Source organism: Lactuca serriola, chromosome 9, assembly GCF_051521515.1.
Source record: "Lactuca serriola cultivar US96UC23 chromosome 9, Lser_US96UC23_V15, whole genome shotgun sequence".
Lineage (NCBI taxonomy): Eukaryota > Viridiplantae > Streptophyta > Magnoliopsida > Asterales > Asteraceae > Lactuca > Lactuca serriola.
This window is the reverse complement of record NC_136416.1, coordinates 217,249,089-217,272,103: the sequence shown is the minus strand read 5'-3', so window position 1 is coordinate 217,272,103 and position 23,015 is coordinate 217,249,089. Positions and strand designations below refer to the sequence as shown.

Below are 23,015 nucleotides of genomic sequence, written 5' to 3'. Positions count from 1 at the left end.
GAGAATGGAGACCTCGGTAGTTTTTGTTTGTCTTTGTTATTTTAATTCATGGAATTTCATATCGGTGGCCATGGCATTGGCTTCAACCGTTGTTATCTCTCACTTTTCCTATTTTAATTGATGGAATTTTAGAATCAAACGATCTTATCCCCTCCGAGACCCCAGAATCATTGATTCCATTCTCTAAACATCCACTATAGCTGGAGTGGAATCCAAGGCCTATGTTCTTCCTCTTAAAGTTACTTTAGATGAAGAAGTAGATGAGTAACTTATGGAGGAAGAACAAGCTCAAAGTCAAGAGCCCCTTGATAACAACAAACTTTAAAAGAATGAGAACAAACATAAGCAAATCAAGTAGAAAGAAACAGATGAAAGGTATGCACATAGGTAAATAATCTCTCCCTTACCTTCCCATCCCTTTCCTTCCTTCACTATGAAAAGGGCATTATCGTAATTTTGTAGTTCTTTTGTAACCAGGGATTAAGAAATTCGGGAAAAATCCCATAATTTGCAGAAGATGAAAGCCTTCTACTTGTTTGTTAAAATGTATGATACAAGGATTTTTTTAATTAACAACAATGAAGGTAAATGCATAAAATGGACTTGGAGCTCGGGGCAAAAGGTTTGTAGGTTTGACTTGCTAATTTCTCAATTGAGTGTATAAATGTTTCTTTATTCTAAATAAATTTCCTGAAAGAATCAAAATCATCAGTATAAAGTTATTGGTCTTGATTTTGCATAACACCAAAACTAAAATCATCCAATATTCCTAGAAACCTTGTGAAATCTTTTGGTTTAATGAAAAGCACGAAACTAATAGCCTTTAGATGATTATACTCTAACATACAGTTTTAGTTTTTTTAAAAGTAACTGTTCAAAACGGTATGCATTGGTTATGTATGGTGATGATGAAAAAGAAAGAATAAAGGTTGTGAAGGTCAATCTTGAAAACAAGAATCTCGAGAACCACCATGGGCTCTAATAAGGCTGTAGGTATAGAAGTTATGATGTCTTCAATGCTAACATTGAGAACTGTCATTTTTTGGCTAGCAAGGGTATTTTTCATTAATTGGATACACATATGTACTTATTCATGTGTTCTCACTAATATGAGGGCTGGATCTTTTTTGTTTTATTTGTTAAACTCATAGACACATATATATTTCTTTGTTCTACATTTGGCCTTTCAGGTAAGTAGTGCCTCAAGATGTTGATTCCTCGTGATGAAGGGAAAAATCGCACGATTGACTCCTTATGCACTTCAGTAAGTAATGCCTCAAGATGGGTACTTTCTTGGAGTTATATGAGGTTTGTGATGCATTAAGTTTCTACCTTTGCTATGAAATATTTCTATTTGTTTAACAATTACATGATTTCATCTTATACTTACATTTATGCAGATTTAATATGCATGACTCTGCTTGGTTTTATCAATCTTAGACTTTATTATTCGATAAATCTGAAATATCTATCTACCCTTGATTCTCGGCTAAAAGCTTTAACTTCATGTAGGAATTTTCTATCACATAGTAGATTATTATTGGATATGTCATGTTTTAATAATCTTTTAAAAATTTATGTAGATTTATATACTTTAACAAGGTATGTTGATGCTAAAGACCAGAAAGACGGACCAAATAATATGGAATCTGACCTTGGAATAGCCCAACTTCAACCCCAACGTCCTGCTAATGAACCTAATGAACCTGGTGCATTAATGTACATTGACTTTCTTGCTTTTTCAATATAATATAGGCAAAGGTATCATCTCTTGACTCTCAAGTATCTCTCCTCTTCCTGTATCTTAGTCTAAGGTAAATGCTTATGTTTTAAACTTTTAATTGCTGATTGTTTATTTACAATTCCTTTTTATGTAAAATGTATGCTATCGATGAATGGTATAGAATTAGAATGAACTGATAAAATTTGTTCATATATTATTCATACAATAATATGTTTTTAGAGAACTTAAGTTAATTATTATTTTACTTTTTATAAATTATGTATTCATATAAAAAATTGGTTAATGATAGGGCTTTCAAACGACCTGCTAAAGAACATAACATATTATTTGCATTCAATTGTAAGGCTTCTTTGTAAAAGTGTTTTTATAATCGCTGAGTTGTTTTATTGGTTCTTGATTTTATTTTGGGTTTATTGCATCTACATGTATGTTGGTGTTATTTTGGTTACAAAAGCTCAATACATACAATTAAAGATTTTGTATCGAGATCAAGCTAGAGATAATGGAGGCAATTCATGTTTGTGTCTGACAATATTAAACTCTCATCATTGCTTGCATAAGAATTTGTAGAGCTCAATTGTAGTTTGGAATAAGTCCAATGGTTCAAAAGGTGCGATGATTGACAGTATGGCCTTTGGCTTCATGGTTTGGTTGTTAAAGTGCAATCTAAACCATTTTACCCTTGAATGAGAGCGAGTAACCTCCAATTTTTTTATTGCTTAGTGCATGTTCTGAATGTAAAAAAAAAAAAAATGCTAAAGTGCAATATACGATGTTATGGTTGGTTTTACATTACTCTACACACAAGTTTGTTGGCTTTCCCTTTGTTTGGACAATATTGCCCTTTGCCCAATTTCACATGTGTTGGCTTTCCCCCGTGTGTATGTGCTCTATATAATATAAGAAATAGAAATATATTTTTTCAAATAAAAACCAATTAAAACGATGCACTTTAATATTTACTCATAATAGCAAAGTACTTTGATTTTTTTTTCATGATGAACTAAAAATGGGCTGCTTTTTTATGCATTTTAAACATATAAATGGAAGTCAATTGCCATTTCTTGCATTTAAGAAATTGGATGTTATTTTCTTGATTTATTAATAAGTTTTTATTCGAAATAATATGTGGAAGTTATTTGTCCACCATATGGTTACAAAAGAATATTACAATTTAACTGGTTGTACTTCATCAAATATGTTTTGAGGATTTTAAGTATGTGGTATAGGCTATACATTACAAATTCTAATTTTAAGGCGTTTTGTTTTTTACATCGGCGTTGACCAAACTGCGTTTTTTTTTTTGTATCGACGTGTGCGCACCTTTTTCGTGAACATATTTCAAACAACTCGAAATGCATCGGTTTTAAAGTGCACGCAACTTACTTATATATAACATTTAACATTAAGATTTTGATCTTAAAACTATTAAAAAAAACTAAACAAATTACACAAGACAATAATATTTAAAGCCCTCGTTATGTAAGGACACTAATCAACAAAAATAAATTAACAATTTATCAACATTTTTTCACTAAGACGAAACAACCCGTCTGCCGTCCATAAAATATTCCCCGTTAGCCGAAAGGGAAACAATTCATAAAACCAAACTATATGAGAATCTCCAAATAGAACGTTCATTATAATTTATTTATTTTTAACAAAATATATCAACGTACTTTTATATTTAATCTAAAATAACAACATATTTTTAAAGGGACGTTTCTGGATGACAAATAAACACTGAAAAAAAAATAATTCGTACATTCTTTAAAATATAATATGTCTGAATGGAAATAATTGTCGTAACAAACTATTCACATTCATCGCTTAGAACGGATAAACGGCTAGTATAGGCCATACTCCCCTTGAAATATTCTAAAAGGTTAAAATTGAAAATTTATACACAGTATGTATAAAAGATACAGCTTTTAAAATTTAAAGATATAAAATGAAAATGTACTAAAAGTGAAGGGTGAAAGTTGTAACTTAAAAAGGTTGAAAATGTAAATTATATAAAAGAACGGATGAATCGATACCCATTTTTAATACACTTTTTTTTTTTTTTTTTTTTCCAAATGGGTGTGGGACCGTCTATTGTGCCCATAAATAGGCCACACTCCCCTTGACAATGTCACAGAATACTAAATTCCCTTGGGACTTCTTCACGCTTTCAATTTGACCAGAATCTTTTCCTTTCCTGATATCCTCACAGTGTCAACATGGGTTCCCTCCACGAAGAGGCCAATTTGGTCGAGAAAGTGTGTGAGATTTATGACAAAATCTCCATGCTTGAAACGCTCAAACCCTCTAAAGACGTCGACAGTCTCTTCAGCCAGCTCGTCCTCACATGCATTCCACCATCTTCTATCAACATAGCCACTCTTCCAGAAAATATTCAGGAGACAAGGTCTAAGCTCATTAGACTTTGTGGTGAGGCTGAGGGCCATTTAGAGGCCCATTTCTCTACTCTTTTAGCCACTTTCCCTAACCCTCTTCACCATCTCAACGCCTTCCCTTACTATTCAAACTACATCAAGCTTAGTCGTCTTGAATTTGACATCCTCAGCCGACACTACTCCACAGAACCCGGTGTCGTACCCAAGAGTGTTGCTTTTGTGGGATCTGGCCCTTTACCTCTCACCTCGATTGTCTTAGCTTCTAATCATTTAACGAACACATGTTTTCATAACTATGACATTGATCATGCAGCGAATTCCATGGCCTCTAGCCTGGTTTCGCCTGATCCTGATTTGTCTCAACGGATGTTCTTCCACTCAACTAATATAATGGAGGTGAAGGAGGAATTGAAGGACTATGATGTGGTTTTCTTGGCTGCACTAGTGGGGATGGATATCAATGAAAAGGTTAAAGTGATCCAACATCTGGCTAAGTACATGGCCCCTGGAACCATCTTGATGCTGAGGAGTGCTCATGGTGCTCGTGCTTTTCTTTACCCTGTTGTGGAACCAGAAGATCTTCAAGGGTTTGAGGTTTTGTCTATCTTCCATCCTCATGATGAAGTGATTAACTCGGTTGTGATCGCACGTAAGTATCCAGCACCAATTGAAGTCGATCATAATCATCACCAAGAGTTGGGAATTGGATCATTCATGCCTTCTAGTTGCAAGTACTGTGATTTCCAAGCTTTTAACAATCCGCTCAACCAGATGAACATAATTGAGGAATTGGCATTGGACGAGTAGAGGAACTCTCTCTCTCTCTCTCTCTCTCTCTCTCTCTCTCTCTACAAAAAATTACTTTATAATTTCTTAAATCAGATTGGTATGTTGTTAGCTAGATCAACATGCATACATATGTATAGCATGTGTTGCTTTGGGTCTGAGTCAGTTTTCTGTGAACTCCAACATTGGAGAAATAAAGAACCTTAAAATTGTGTTATTAATGTCAATGTTTTGGGTCCGTGGTTTAGTTTCTTCTGTTTTGATAACTGTTTATACATTTCGATTTTGCACATTTATTACAAATTATAGCACGAGGTTCTTATCAAAGCTTGCAAAGGGATTGGATACTCCATAGTCCATTAGGCCATACAAAATTATTTTTTCTTAGTTTAACGAAAGAGAAATCGATATGAATTCATTGCTTTTGATTATTGTTGGATAATACTATATTATTGAATAACTTAAAAATGAAGTCATTAATAAAACATCATCTGTTATAAATATTGCTCTTTAATTAGTGGACATTCTATCTCAAAAAAAGACAAACCAACTTTTAGTTTTCCAACAAGCATCTATAGAATAGCTTTCAGCATATAGCGTGGAAATCGACAGAAATATATACGATAGTAGACGTAGATGAAATACAGCCAAAGGATACAAATAGTTTAGAACAATATTAGTTCAACGCAAAATAGAATTGATAGATCAACTTAATCAACCACCAATAAATTATCAAAGCATAAAATAAAAAAAAGAGACATGGAATTAGGAAAAACTAGGCTAGAAAACGTCACGCTAGGAAAACGTCACGCTGTTGATCATTGTGACTTGCAAAATATCTGACTTTGGACTTGCAAGGAAAACGTGATGCTATTGATCCTTGTGATTTGCAAAATTACATGAAAGGTTCTCATATCGTTAAATCTAACTTTTCAGTTAAATTTTAATAAAAAATGTTATTCTAAACTTGTACCAAATTTGGAATATATTACAAACCTCAATCACAATTTCTGTAATTTTATAAATTTGAAATTATATATATATATATATATATATATATATATATATATATATATATATATATATATATATATATATATATATATATATAATTTCAAATTTTTGATAACTTTTTTTTAACTTTTCGAAATTTTGTTTTCTATTTTTATTTTACAATTTTAGTTATTTATGGCTTTTTTCAATGTTTTATTTATTTTGATTAAAAAAAAAATATCTTCCAATATAACATGCAAATTTAATCCTATTTCTATATGAAATATCAATAGTTTAAATTCAATATAATATATTTTAACGTAACTTGCAAATTAAATCCTAATTTTAGTTATGACCTCTATAAAAGGCTGCGAAGCTGCATTGATACCATAAAATGTTTTACAAATAATTTTTCTTGTCCTTTATTTCGGGTAAAAGCCCACCGGTACTTGCCTTATACTCGCATTAGTATTAGGTAAGACTAGTTACACAAATCCACTTATTCCTTACATCTTAATCTTCCATCGAAAAGTTATTTCGTTTCATCGGTTATATTTATCATCGCTAAAATACTTTATAACCACTTCATACAACTTACTAAACCTTTCCTAACAACTTAAGCCATATTCTCGCTAAAAATCTTTTGATAACTTGCTTTAACTTAACACTTTTCTTCAAAACTCAATTTAACCAATACTGGTTTTAACATTGCAATTTCAATTTCATTTCAAATCCATTTCAATGGATAGATGTGCTTTCCAACACACATCATTTGTTTATTTTATTCCAAATTAGTTTTATAATCTATGAAGTTTCAAAATTTACAACAATGCAAAACTTAGTGTTCACTTTTAAACTCCCAGTGATGCACTTTCAACAAATGTAATTATTCTTTTAAATATACCGAGTTTTACTTTATCCGTTTAACCATTGTTGGACTCAAGCCTAAAGGTCAAAACTGGAAGATTTTCAATTACCAGTTGTAGTACTTCTTTTTTTTCACAAATCGAGTTTAACTTAATAGATAACTCGTGAATTTCTATCAAACCTTAGCAAACACTTTAAAACTCTTACATTTCTATGTAACCATCAACATACATAAAGGTTGAAGTTGAAATATATCTCAACTTAAGATTTAGTTCTACTTACGTATATTATCCTTAAAAATTTAACTATAGGAATCACTACCGCCGCTACCTTCCTTTTCTTTCCCCCGAACTTGAATTCTCACTCTCCTTCTAACATGAGATCTTGCAAACCCATAATAATAACATAATACATTGCCTAACTTTGTTTCTGTCTATTTTGCTTCTCTTGGTACCATGTTCGTACACATACAGAATAGAAGTCTACCCATTCGTTTTGAGCGATTAATACATGTATAGTCTTGAGGAGAATTTTTAACTTGGTCAACTTTGAAATGTTAAATTTCATCTTTTATCATATATATTTTGTTTTTATTCTAAATTCTACTGTAAACAAGTTATCCTTATTTACATTTCTTTTTTCGTTCTAAATTCAAAAACTTGATTTAAAGTGCAATTTTCATTGTATTTCTTTGCTTACAATTAATACACAATGTCACTACCCTTGTTCTTATCATTTTCAAAATCCAGAAAATATATGTGAAGAATACATTTCATATGTTTCGTATTTTCTTTAAAAACATAAACAGTTTAAATGTAACGATTATTTATCCTTCAAATGATTAATTTTGTAGAATCACTAAATTAAGAATGCACTGTTTTCGATGATCAACATTTTTACACATTTCTTAAATAGCATTCTACTTTGTAATTTTCAGTGAGTTCCTAAACTCTCAACCTTGTTTTCATCAATATACTGACTCGTAAGCTTGAATTTGTCCGGACTTAGACAATTAGACAATTTTTCAAAAGAGTAATCAAAATATTTATGTACAAATTCCCTTATTGATGACTTAAACCTGTAACCTTAATTAATCTTTATATTATTTTACTATTTCGTTTGATCGCCACACATGTATCTTCATTTTATTGGAATTATTACACATTTTGATAAAAATGAGATTAATTATCATTTCTAAACACACATTTTGATAACAATGAGATTTTTATCACTTCTATACACTTAAAATGCTATCTACACAATGTGATTTAAAATATCATTAACTTTCACCGCCTTTATTAGAAACAATGACTCTGTAATTATATATACTCTTAGAATATAGTTTTATTATTGTAAGAGTAACCGTAGTAGTAATTATAGCCCCAGAGATCCTCAATCATTTCGTAATTTATTTTGTAGATGACACTTAAATAGCCTTTATATTTGAGATATACCAAAACTTCGTTGTCTACCCTTAGTATGTATTTTTAGAAACTTACCCTCGATCGCTTCCCCTTTCATTCGTGCTACACCTTCATATTTCGGAATATATCTTTTCCAGATGTAGTAACCAACCCGGAAGTGAAAAAATTGTTCCTAATCTCTTCTTTATGAGGAGGCAACTTTACACTTAGTGCTAATTTAGAATGCAACATAAGGATCAATGCGGATTTAACGCTCAGTGTACTTGGTGCTTCAGCAAAACTTATACCGCTCTCTTAATTCAAATAATATCTAACTAGATGATCTTTTTCGACTAGGTCACCATGGTTGGATCATGATTTCCATGATCCTAATTTCCCACAATCTAGTCTGTAAAACTCGAATTAAGGAAACACTAATTTGATTATAACTAAATAATTGGGGTCTTCCTTTGAGAAATTAACCAAAAATAATAAAAGAGCTCTCCAGGTCACCATCTTTCCAAATATACAATTGTAGCCGGCTGAGTTCTAATAGAATACGTCACGAATTGAATTTCGGGACGAAATTCTTTCAACCGGGGGAGACTGTGACAACCGTCATAATTCGAGTCGGTGCTAGATTTGACTAAACTAAGTTGCACGTATAGGCACGACACATACTAGACTTAGAAACTAAAAGCTATGTTATAATCTACTAGAAACTTGGAAATAGTTAGAAACGATGGACAATGTACTTAGGTTTCACATTGTTATGTGAATTCTACAACTACGTAACTGTAGTGAATATCCATATTCGGGTCACTCTTTGACTCAGAAGCCTTTTCATGAATCATATGCACACATCATGCACTTTACCTAGTGGTAGAAATTAGGTCTGAGTCTCGTTGGAACTTAAGTCAAATTGAAAGCTAGGAATAGTATACTTGATTCCTCAATTTCACTTGAATGTCGAAACCACCACATAGAATGCCAATAAACCAATAAAGTAAGTTACAAAGATTATTTATAACTATAAAAGAGTTATAATAACATAAGATAATTTGAAGTCTCAAAGATTCTATTTATTTTGATATCCAAAGATTTACAAACTCTCAAAAACCCTAAAAAGCCCTAAAAAACACATATTTATAAACTTTAACCTTAAAAATTCTATAAAAATAGTTATGAACCTTATAATATCATCTTATAATAATTAAAACTTTGAAAATTCATTAACGGAAAATAAAATTAAATTCATTAAGAAATTACCCTTAATTTATAAGTCAAAAATCAAGGTTTCATGAACAAAAACTTGGTTAGGGTGTATATTTTATAAAAAGATTGATATTTTTATAAAAGAATTGAATTTTTTATAAAATTAAAAGAGAGGGAGGGCATTATACCCTCAAAAGTCGGACCTCTCTCCTCTCTCTCTCTCTCTCTCTCTCTCCCTCTCTCTATCTCTCTCTGTTACTTAAAAACCCTAATACTCCATTTCCCTAAAATTAGAATCACTCTCTCACTCTACCTCTCATTTTCTCTCATTTCTCTCCACCACCACCACCACCAGTTTCTGTCATCCTCCCTCCTAACTACGAAATTTTCTAGAAAATAAATGAAAGAACACTCCTTAAACTCAAAATCTTCATCATCTAGTGGTGTTCATTAAGGTAGAACACAGTTTTCCTTCATTTTCCTTCAAGTTTTCATAGATTTTCTTGCGTATCTCCTTCTTCTACTTCTTCAACTTCTTCAAACTTGATTTATTTTTGTTAAAATGGTTTTTAGAAGATCAAGTAGGTGTTTTAACACCATGCATGTATGTTAACCAAGTCGCATGTTCATGATCTTAGGGCAAAATCGATTTTAAGGATCAAAACATCAAACTCATTTTTAAGAGTTCTTGAGAAATAAGATCTTTGTATTTTAATGCATGTATGTAAATTATTATTTTTAAATATATTTGATCTCTGTAAACATGACCATAAAATGCATGGATCATGATATCTTTAAAATATTTCAAAAGATTTACTCAAAGAAATGATGAAAACTCACTTTTCTAACCAATCATTATGCATGCAATATGCTACATTTTATTACCTGACTTTAAACTGTCATATCTCACTCATTTCTTAACCAAAATTCGAGATTCTTTTTCTGAAATATAAAATTTTGAGTAAGGTTTTAAACCCATCTTACCTCACTGGAAAATTCTAATATTTCGATTTTTAGCAATTTTTACAAAACTGTTGCTCAATCAGCACCTTTTTGTGAATACTAGTTTTGTAGTGCATGTTCAAAGGTTTTATTCCTCACTAAAAATCTAGGAAAATTAATTTGAGCACTTAACATCATGTATTAAGAGGTACAAAGAGATCTTGATTTAAAAGTCTTTGGAACATGTTGCAAAAATTCTCAAAGTAACAACAATAATCTTTACCAAAATCACAAGTATCAAGTTTTCTCTATAACTTATTGAGCATTTAGGCATGTTTTTTTACATCAAAAATAAGAAAATGATTTTTCAGTGATATTAAATTATATGAAGATGCATTCTTGAAATTTTCAGCTCAATATATCTTTTCTTTATTTTTACATGAAAATAATAAGAAAATAGAGTGTTAAAGAATATAAAATACTTACACTTGTAAATAAATTCTGGAAACATTTGTGGATGACCCTTTGAGTTACTGTTTAGTATCGTTTTGAATTTTCTTTTTATTTAGATCCAATAAATCATAAAACTACTTTAGGGAATGTGAAAGTATTATCCCTTATTTTACGCAGCTTCTCCCTTATGTTTACAAATCAGAAATATATTTTGGGAGTTTTTAAAAATGTATATATATATATATATATATATATATATATATATATCCATAATTTTTGTGTTTATAGTGGACTAAAAAAATGAAAAAGAGTTTTACGCATCCAAAATTCATGCAAATTACCCCGAACACCTTTTAATATATTAGGATGCTACAGAAAAATTATGATGATTTTTAATTTCTGTATGCTATTTTTCGTCTATTTTCCCAAGATTTAATATACTTAAAACCACAAAAATCATAAAATTAAGTTAAACAGTTTAGAAATCTAGTTTTATATTTTTATCAGCTTACAAATGTTTCATAACAGTAATAAAAAAAAGTTTGGGAAATTTTGGAAACTGTTTTCTATTTATATCAATTTTTATTAGAATAAATACACAAAAATCATAAAATTGTGTTAAACAGTTTAGAAATCCTTTTTTATATTTTTCTCAGCTTAAGTATGTCCAGTGGCAGTATTATAAAAACTTTGGGAATATTTTTCATCTGGATATTATTTTTCAAAAATTTATATTGTTACTAAGGCTTAAAAATTGGGAAAAATAGTTAATCACATCAAAAATTCAAGGGAAAATTTTTAGAAGACCTCTACTGTGTTTAGAATGAAAATGCAAAGTTTGAGAATTTTTGGAAACTGTTTGATAATATTTTGGCTTTTTAAGAGCTTAAAACATATTTAAATGTGTTGCAATACCCTAAGTTAATATTACAAAAACCTGGAAATTAATATCCAAAACTGTCTTAATCACATGAGCTATAAAATTTCACAATTGTAGAAAAATATTTGTAACTTAACAATATTAAATTTTTGACACATTATTGACATAATTCTATTATTGTAGTTAGTATATTAGTATTAGATTTCAATTAGAGACTCATTAGCGTGTAACATTATTGTAGGAATCGGTAGTAGTACAAGTGAAACGTAGTTCAAGGCACTATTTTCATCATCTCAATGCATAATGTGAGTGTTCATGACTCCCCCTATTTTCGATTTTTATGTTTTGGGGTGGAAAAGCATGTCCTAAACTATTTATGTTCGTTGTATTTAATTTTACTTGTATCAAACTTGGTTGCTATATGTTTCTATGTATGTGTATGCTATTGTTAATTCACGAGGCCTTATCGCGTTTAAGTCCCTGGAATCAGTTCACACAACTCATTAACTCATTTGAGCTTATGGTTATTATGGATAACGCTATTAGGAGGTAGACAACTCCTCACGTGTTTCCAAATTTCATTACATAGCTTATGTCCATAAAATCAAAGTAACTAAAACAAGAAATGCAGATTACTGGAGAGCACCTGCTACACTATCAATCCGGGCCCTTTCCCTTAGATCCTAAAGTACCTGAAACAACCAACAAACTGTAAGCTAATGCTTAGTGAGCACCCCAAAGCATACAAACAAATAACCATATAATGTCATGCAACATACATGTAGGATTGCCATGGACTCCCTCTATGGTCTTCATCTGTAATGCCATGCACTACCCCCATGGTATTACAATCATGGGCCATGGGCTCCCCCATGGTCTTTACCAATTGCCATGGGATCGCCCATGGTCTTCACTTAAATCATAACACATCAAATAACAAGTCAATTGCACATTTAACTATTGAAAATTGATATCAAGTAATGGTCTAGCCTTGGTGCCTTCGACTGATTGGTATAGTGAGGAGACTCACCTCAATCTGCTGAAAACAATAGCTATCCGACTACCAGTCCAAATCTCACTCTGAACAAATATAAAAACAACCCTAATTACCATTATGAAAAAACATAGACAAAGGCCCAACATCTCAATCTAAGGCCCTTCATCAAGGCCCAAAAGTATATCCTTGATTAATGGGCCCAAGATCAAAGTCTTAACTATAAGGGGCCATACGAACCAATAAGGCCCAATCATTACATCAATGCCCCAAACTATGGGACAAGCCCTAAGGATGAATAGGGTCCAATAAGCTTACAAGACCAACGAAGCCCAACTTATTTGTGGTGCGTACGCCCAACATACCACATCGGTACGCTTCGCGTACTCAACCCTTTAGCCATACGCACGTCGTGTGCAACCTTACGCCCGGCGTACAAACAGTCCATGCACAAAAGTCCATTAAGTGCTTAATGCTTGAGATCTCAGTATCTAACTTCATATATGACTCTATTAAGCTGTCCTAGGGCATAAAGTTGGCAAATTTATGCCCTTGCATGCCACATGGGTACACGATACTTCATTTTTCTCACTAAGACCACTTTGGAGACCTTAAACTCATGCATGGTCTCAATACAACCTTCAAGATGGCATCTTTATGCATCAAACATGCTCAAGGAGCTTAGTTCTAACATTCCTAGTCTATGGAGTTGCTCAACTCACAAGAGAGGGTCCATGAACCAAAAATGGATTTCATAACAAAACCCTAACTCAAACTAGCAAAATAGATGGCAAGGTTAACACTTTTTACCTCCACAAGTTCATCAAGATGAACTAGATGCAGGATCTAGAAGCTTAATAACATCCAAAGCTTGATCACCACCTTCTTCTTCTACAGATCCACTAAAAATGGCCACCAACACACTTTTAAGCTCAAGGACTACACTCTTAAGAGAATCTCGGGATTTTGGGACAATAATAGACTATGGAGGCTGACTAGGGTAAGCTCCAAGCAACATAAAAGTGTTTAAATAGGGGTCTTCAATAAAATTAGGTTTTTAGTCCTGAGCCACGTACGCCCCGCTTACGTGGTGTATGCCCACGACCAGCCTTCCCCTATTACGCTAAGTGTACGCCTATGTATGCCCAACTTTCGTAGGGGCCTTTTTGCAAAGAAAATTCATTTAAGAGGGAAAAAGTAATTACCTCAATGTCAATCATTACAAATATATCCTAATTGGATTAGACTTTGTCCTTGAAGATTGTTGATGTGAATGGATCTGGATAGTGAGCTCTCATCTTGTCCTCCGGCTCCCAAGTCCATTCAGAGCCACTTCTGTGTTGCCATTGCACCTTTACTAGCTTCCCCACTTTATTTTGTAGAGATTTAGTTTTTCTATCCAACACTATAGTGGGCTTCTCAAGATAGTCCAGGCTCTCATCCACATGAATATCATCCAATAAAATAACCACAACTACATCAGATACACACTTCCGAAGTTGTGATAGATGAAAGGTGTTATGGATCAGACTCAGCTCATTATGGAGGTCCAAATGATACGCAACCTTTCAAACTCGGGCAGAGATCCTAAATGGACCAATAAATTGAGGTCCCAATTTCCCTTTTCCAGAAGCGGATGACACCCTTCCAGAGTGACACCTTTAGCAGCACAAAGTCCTCCACTTGAAACTCAAGATGTGATCAGCGTCAGTCAGCATAGCTTTTCTGGTGAATCTGCGCAACTTGCAGCCTGTCACGCACCTGCTGAATCAAAAATGTCGTCTTAAGCTCTACCTTAGTGCTTCCCATAACTCGATGACCAACCTCCCCCAAACAAACTGGAGTCCTACACCTCCGACCATACAACATATTGAACGGGGTTCTGTCAATACTAGCATGATAACTATTGTTGTAAGAGAACTTTGCTAATGGAAGGTAAGTATGCTAACTTCCTCTGAAGTCTAACATGCATGCACAAAGCATATTCTCGAGCATCTGGATCGTCCGCTTAGTCAGACAATCAATATGGGGGTGATAAGCGGTGTGGAAATGCAACTGAGTACCCAACTCCTCATGAAATTTCCTCTAGAACCTAGAGGTGAATCGAACACCACGGTTCCAGACCACAGATATCGGCACTCCGTGCCTGACCACCACCTCCCACACATAAATATCCGCTAATTTCTTAGCTGAAATACTCTCAGGAATCGGGATAAAATGGGTAGTCTTGGTCGACCTGTCCACAATAACCCAAATAGTATCCACACCCCACGCCGTCCTGGGCAACTTTGTGGTAAAGTGCATAGTGATCTCCTCCCATTTCCACATGGGGATGGGTAACGGCTGAACCTTTATGTGAGGCCTCTGATGCTTGTCTTTGACCTTCCTGCAGGTCAAACACCGCTCAACAAACCAAGCAACTTCCCCCTTCATGTAGGGACACTAGTAGCTCAATCTCAAGTCTCGGTACATCTTCGTGGCCCCTGGATGGATAGAAAAATTGGATTTATGTGCCTCCTCCAAAATCTTTTGCCTCACTCACCGAAATATAGGAACCCAAACTCTGCCACATTGAGTCAATAATCCTCGGCTGTGTCGAATAAACAATGGAATATGCCCCCGAATCCACTGTCTTCCCATTCTCCTTTTTCAATCCCTCCACCTATGCCCCTTGATCAAATTCATCAAAGGTGAAGTAACTGTCATCCTCAAGCAAACATCTCAGATTGGAGCATCTTCCGCCTTACGACTCAAAGCATCGGCCACCACATTGGCCTTCCCGGGATGATACCGAATCTTGCAGTCATAATCTTTCACCACATCTAACCATCTCCTCTACCGCATATTCAAATTCGGCTAATTTATCAAGTATTTAACACTCTTGTGATTGGTGAAAATGGTGCATCAAACCCTATATAAATAATTCTCCAAATATTGAGGGCAAACACAACCGCCCCCAACTCTAAGTTGTGAGTGGGGTAATTCGGCTCATGAGGTTTCAGCTGCCTCGAGGCGTACGCAATCACATGACCCCTCTGCATTTGAACAACTCCCAAACCTACAATAAAAGTGTCACAATACACCACAAAATCATCCAATCCTTCGAGTAGCGCCAGAATCAAGGCCTTGCATAATTTCTGTCTCAAAGTGTCAAATGCTATTGGCTGATCTGGACCCCACTGAAAGGTCGCACTCTTCTTGGTCAAACTGAACAAAGGTATGAGAATCTTGGAGAAATCCTGGATAAATCTCCGATAGTACCCTTGTAGACCCAAGAAACTCTGGATCTCTGATGTATTCTTCGGAACCTCCCAATGCATTATCACCTTAATCTTGGCCGGATCCACCAGGATACTCTCTTGGTTGATGAGGTGCACTAGAAACGGCATCCCACACAACCAAAACTCGCATTTAGAGAATTTGGCATATAGCCCTTGCCTACTCAAGGTCTCCAATACCTCCCTCGAATGTTGCTCGTGATGCTCCTTGGTCTTGGAATAGACCAAGATATCAGTAATGAAAATGATCACAAACTGATCGAGCATCGGCTTGCAAACCCGGTTCATGAGATCCGTGAATGCTGTTGGAGCATTGGTGAGCCCAAATGGTATCACCACAAACTCGTAATGACCATAATGAGTTCTAAAAGTCGTCTTCGGTATATCGTCATCCCTGATCCCCATCTGATGATACCCTGACTGAAGACCAATCTTGGAAAACCAAGATGCACCCTGAAGCTGATCAAATAAGTCATCAATCCTCGGAAGCGGATAATGGTTCTTCACCATCAGCTTGTTCAGCTCCCAATAATCAATATACATCTTGTGTGTCCCATCCTTCCTCTTCACGGACAGGATCAGCGCTCCCCATGTCTAGCAGCTCCAGAAGCTGTGTAGACAAATCCTACATCTCATGAGGAACTATATGATATGGCTTCTTGGCTATCGGAGCCACACCAGGAATTAAATCAATACAGAACTCTAGTTGCCTCTCGGGAGGCACCCTAGGCAACTCCTCTGGAAAAACAACAAGAAAATCTCGCACAATAAGTACCCTGCTCATCTCTTTCATGGTCACCACCCTCGTATACGAGACATAAGCCAAAAACCCATAACAACCATGTTGAAGGAGTCTCCTAGCCCTTGTAGCCGAACAAAGGGTTGGCCTATGCAAGACTCTCTCTCCATGGATAACCAGTTCTCCCCCATTTGGGGTTCTAAATCTCAACAGCTGTTGCTTGGAATTTATCATGGCCCCATTGGGCCCCCAACCAGTCCATCTAGATGATTACTTTCAATCCTCTCAAAGGAATCGGAACCAAATCAACAGGAAACCTCTCACTGAACATATTCAGAACATTCCCATGAAATACCCTCGCTACGCTCATGGTGCAGTCATCCGCAATCTCCACCTCGAGTAGAGAATCCAAGGTCCCCAGAGCATCTTGAAACTTCTTGTTGAGTGCAAGAGATACAAATGATTGGGTAGCCCCCGAATAAAAAAGAACATGAGCCGACAATCCATTGAACAAAAAGGTACATATAAAATATCATAATAACATGAGCATAACAATAAAATAAATCAGACAGAAATTGATCACATACCAGTCACGACGTCCGGTGCTGCTCAGGCCTCCTCTGTGGGTAGCTGAAATGCGTGGTTCTTAACCGCAAGAGCCTCCGTCTTGACTGGGTGGCCATCAATAATCCTCATTGTGGCAGGCGCAGGAGCCACCACTGCTCCTCCTGTCAACCTTGAACAATCAACCTTTTTATGGCCGGTCTGGTTGCAATGAAAATAAATCAATCCCTTCTTGGGGCAATCCTTGCTCATGTGGCCTAGTTGGCCACAACCATAACATGCCGAGCCTCCCACCCGACAGGCTCCATTGTGCATCTTTCTGTTGGGCTTTGTTCATTCTAACACTCCTAAGTGTACATGCAACCCTAAATACCTTGGATTTATGTTTTCTCTATTATACATGCAAATATCAATTTCCAAGGTATTTATCCTAACTAGCATATTATGAAGTACAAATAATATAAAATCTAGTAGAATGACATACCTCTTTGTTGGTGCTTGATTCCATGTAGCTTGAGAGCCTAGTGCCCCAAGTGTGTCACCTCAAATGGTTCACATAATATCAAATGCATTTGGAATAACTTAGTAAGAAATTAGAATACTTCAAAAATCGGTTTGCCCTCACTTGTTTCACTAGTGCCCAATTTCTTCAATAATAAGATCATTATATAGTTAGTCACAATTAGGGTAAACCCTAATTGTCATGGCTTTCCATTTCCTTGGATCCATGGGTTCAAATACACAATGGATCATCCATGGAGCATCTTATGGGTTTTAGCCCAACTTGATAATCCATGGAGCATGTCACAACTGGAAATTTTGTGTCATGTAATCTATACATTCAAGCTAATGTGAATCAAAAACTTCAATCAAATACATCATACAAGTACTACAAATAGTCATCAAACAATTGGAAACCCTAAAAGTTCTTGTTTAGGTACACCTTGGACTAGAACTTCCTTATTGGATCCAAATGGACCAATAAGCTTCCAAATAGACTATCATGGGCTTAGAACCCTAATTGGGCTCTAATTGGACCCACACTTATTTATTTTTACATTTTGGGCCATATTGGGCCTAGAATGAAATGAATTAAGAGCTTTGAGCCATGAATAACCTAAACTAGTCCAATAAAAATATAAAAATCCTACAACATTCTTTTAAGCTTAAAACATACCTAAGATTAACTCTAATAGTGGGCTTAGGGGCAAAAGCCCAAATTTTTCCTTTCTCCCTTCACATTCTCGGCCCAAGGCCCAAATCCAAGAGAGGGTTGACTTGCAAATGACACCTCATCTTTACCCATAGGATATCCATGCATTAATCTCATTTCTCCATGCACATCACCTCAAATATCACCTCTTCTTCCCTTCTCTCTCTCACTCTCGGCCATACACACATACACACCACAAAAATATCTCAAATCCTCTCTAGATTCACTCAAGAACACTCCCTTCTTCCCTCTCCAAAATCTCGAAAAATAGGAAGCATTCAAGGAAGTTCTTCCACAAAAATCATCATCTAAGGTAAGGTTTTGTTTGGATCTATGACTTGTATTCCTTATTTATCAAAAATCTCTTCCTAATCCATGCAAAAATCGTGATCTTGCACCCTAGAACCATCTCAAACTCGAGATCTTCATCAAAGGGAGCTAAGGCCAAAAACACTTCATTTTTCCTTCCATTTTTCCTTGCAAAACCGAATCAACACCCCAAGGTGAGCTTCATACCCCCTATTTTCTATTTTTATGAGTTTTGTGGGGGGGGGGGGGGGGAATACAAGTGAAAGTGTAGATCTATATGTGTTTTGTATGCCTTGTATGATTTCCATGCTTATATGTATGCATTTGTGTGTTATAATGTTGGATCTAGCCATAAAACCCCTCAAAACCGAAATATATCTTGTGTTAAATGATTTTAGCTTCAAATATATTTCTAAATACAAAGTGTTTCAAGAAAAATGGCTAAGTGGTTTAGTAACAATTTTCTTTTGGTTAAAAACACAAATTTTGGGCCTAAAATGTGAAAAATACAAAATTAAGGGTCCAAATGGGCATATCACGAATTCTGATGGATGAAGTGTGCCAAAACAGTTTCCATAAATCAATTTCTGGAAATATACTCATTTAGGGGATTAAAAACATAAATTTCAAGCTTAATGGGCTAAAAATGACATTTTCGGCCCAATGAGGCCCATTATGCGAATTTTTCTGTTTTGGAGGGCCAAAACTGTGATTTTCTGTAAAACAGTGGACCATAAGTGATCCAAGTCCTTTTCAAAGGTTTAAAATGCTTTTTAAATTTAAAAAGGACCAAAGTTGCAAAAATTTTCCAATTTGGGCCAAAATTGTCAAAGTTGCGAAAAGAAGGGATTAAAACCGAGAAAACTGCATTTTCAGGGACTTAAACTGTTTTCTATGAAAAATATGTTGAAAAATATTAATTTCAATAATTTTTGGTGTTAAAATGTCAAGAAAATTAATTTAAGGACCAAACCGGGAAATATTCAATAAAAGGGTTGAAAATGCAAATTTTACAAATAATGAGGGGCTGAAAACAGAAATATTTCAAGGCTAATTCAATATACACAATTTGATCAAATAATGGCACCGCGACTATCGACGAAATACAATACATTACAATACCAAAAGTCGTTGTTAAACGAATTGGCTCGGTCTCGAGCCAATAGAAATCTACAACTACTAACACTACGACACTATGATTCATACAAGTAACGATTGGTAATACATATACATGCGAGTGTGCACAGACGTCTACGCACAATCTTTGGGCCCCACAAGTGTAAAATCTTGTTCGTTGAGCCTAGCTAGCCCAATGACCTGATCTTAAGGCCCGAAGACATTTTTTTTTACGGAGTGTTGGGTTTTACCGATCCGACACAACGTAAATGGACTTTCAATGGCTTGTATACTACTGGTCCCCAAGGGTCCTTTGGTATTGCTAGTAAAGTCTACGTTTCATGCGAGGCGGGTCGGGGACCCCTCGTACATTTTTATCCCCAACCGGCTAATGGAGTTACCGGGGTCTTCGTGACCTCTTTCTCTTCGGATGTGGGACTACACCTAGTAAGGGCGATTGGATAACGCGATTAGTACTGATGACGCCTTCGGAGTCGTTAGTATAACTATAAACTGGGCGTTTGTGTAACGCGGGTTTGTAGTAAATAATCCTGCTCGAGAACCTTCCAACGTCGCCCGGGACTGATACTATACGCTATGCAATGGTTTCAATGAAATTTCATGTAATTCAAGGAACTAGGAGAACATCGGGTTTTCCTAGGGTTTTCAATACATACAGATTTGAAATGCATACAACTTAAATGAACATTTTTTTACAAGCATAGAAACAAACAAGCATACCTATGGATCTTCACAAACGTTTTCAAAAGCTTTTATTTTCAGAAAATATCGGATTTTCTGGTGGTTTTTCAAACAATACAAACATTGGATTTCAAACACTACTTATGAACTCACCAACATTTCATATGTTGACGTTTTTCAAAATACTTGTATTCTCAGGGAACCAGTGAATCAAAGGAAATCATATCCAGTAACAGCTTGCAGTTTATTTATGAACGAACCGAACAATTTAACTTTTGGGAATGTAATGTTTAAACAATGTATGACATGTAAACGCTACTGGTTGTACTGTATTGATGAATGGTGACGAATGTTGTTATGTTTCATATATATTCAATGTTATGGTATTCAATTGAGTCACGACAAGCCCCCGGACGTTTCCGCCGTCTGGTTCGGGGGTGTGACAGGTTGGTATCAGAGCCAGGTTTATAGTGAACTAGCATGTCGAGCCATACATTGATATGCAACTATAAACCAAAAAGAGGGACTAACATAACTCTGAACAAAACAAGTAAATAAAACACACTTGCTTGCATTAGGGATAAGAACCTAACGCCGAATCAAACACAATAATGCTGGTATCTCGGTTAATTCGGGACTGTTCTTAGTGATACCAAGGAGTGAATGTAGCCTGATCAACTACATTCCCTCCAAAGTAAAACTAACACACGTCTTGATGAGATCGGGATAGCCAGGGAACCTAAAACTTTACCCTTATCACCAAAAAGAGAACGTTCGCTTAGCCTGTATAATAGTCATAGTACACTAGGAGTAATGTTAGCATATTTACGTACTCGCGCAGACAGCATGGCTGGTTTTCATCACCCTGGAGACCCCTACTTCCCTAATCAGGGAAACAACGGGTGGCTAGAGGAGGAGGAGGAGGAGGAGCCTGAAGAAGAACCTGAGGAGGACCCCGAAGAGGAATCTGACGGGGAACCGGAGGCAGAAGTCGAGGGCGAGCCTGCCGAACCCGAAGAAGACGAAGAACATTTCGAAGAGGAGCTCGATGACAGCGAAGGGGGTGAATCGGACGTAGAGTCCGAGGTCATCGACCCCCCTTACCCGATCAGGGTGCCTGCTTACCGTGTGGGCCCCACTGGACCTACCCCTCCTTGGGGCATTGATCTCTGGAGATGGAGCAGACATTAGGGACAGCGACCCCCGTTTGGCATGTCACGTGAGTTCTTCGACCTGAGGGACGGAGGACCGGCCGACCGAGCCCTACCGGTCATGGTGAGGCGATTACGGGACACCGGCAACCTTGCTCAGGGCACTGCTGATCAAGTACGCCAGTTGTGGACTAGGGTCGAGCGTGCGGAGCAGGAGACGCGTGACGTCCTCCGGGAGTTTCACATGAGGCAGGTAAGGTGGGAGTCTCGACTTCAGGACGCAGAGCGCTTGGTGGCTCGTCTTCAGGGAGCATCCACATCTTCGGCACCACCTCCTGACGCAGCTCATCGCGGTTAGGGATAGACTCATCGTAGTAGATCATTAGGAACTATGTTATGTACTCCGGCTCTATGTTTAAGTGACTACACTACTCATGGAGCCGTTATGCTGTCGAATTAGTGTCTCATATGTATGCTCCTACGAGCAAATTTTCTTGTATTACATGCGGATAATATTAATAAACTTTGTGTGTTTTGTTATGATATTACTAGTTGTTATGTGTTGAGACGTTATGATTGTATGCTCGATGGTAGTACTGTTTAGGTTCGTATCATACACCTAGTTAGTAGGATCGCAACCTCACAGGAACCGCGTACACTCAACATCTTTCCGTTTCATGACAGAAAGATGCCTCGCCCAGCTACTCGCGGAAATCCCGAACCAACCCCGCTCGAAGTTGACTCCACTGCTTTTCAGGCAGCCGTGTCTGCTGCGGTCACAACAGCTATGGCACAACTTCACCGAGGGAACAACGGAGGAGGTAACGGGCAAGGATCCGGAAGTTCGAACAACGGGACGAACCAAGGACCCACTAAAACGTGCACCTACAAGGACTTTGCGAACGCTAAACCCCGAACTTTCAACGGCACTGGAGGAGTGATCGCCCTAAAGCGATGGATCGAGAAGATAGAGCCGGTATTCGAGATATGCGAGTGCCCCGAGCAGACGAAAGTGAAGTTCGCGGCCTGCACTTTTGTGGACCAAGCACTCACTTGGTGGAATGGACACGTGGAAGCTATGACGCTCCCTGTCGCCAACTCTATTCCCTGGGCAGAGATGAAAGAAATGTTAATGGCGGAGTACTGCCCCCGAGGCGAAATACAGAAGATGGAACAGGAGCTATGGAATCTCACGGTGCAGAATGGTAACATTGATGCTTACATATCGAGATTCAGCGAACTATCTCTGTTGTGCCCGGGTATGATC

General features: G+C 36.3%; 1 protein-coding gene across 1 annotated transcript; it reads left to right on the top strand.

Annotated features, from left to right (window-relative positions):
* Window positions 1–3,886: 3,886 nt before the first annotated feature.
* LOC145074904 (nicotianamine synthase-like) lies at window positions 3,887–5,150 on the top strand. The gene has a single exon (XM_079021232.1). It carries the CDS (start codon window positions 3,967–3,969, stop codon window positions 4,948–4,950), a length of 984 nt encoding a protein of 327 aa, XP_078877358.1. The 5' UTR covers window positions 3,887–3,966; the 3' UTR covers window positions 4,951–5,150.
* Window positions 5,151–23,015: the final 17,865 nt, after the last annotated feature.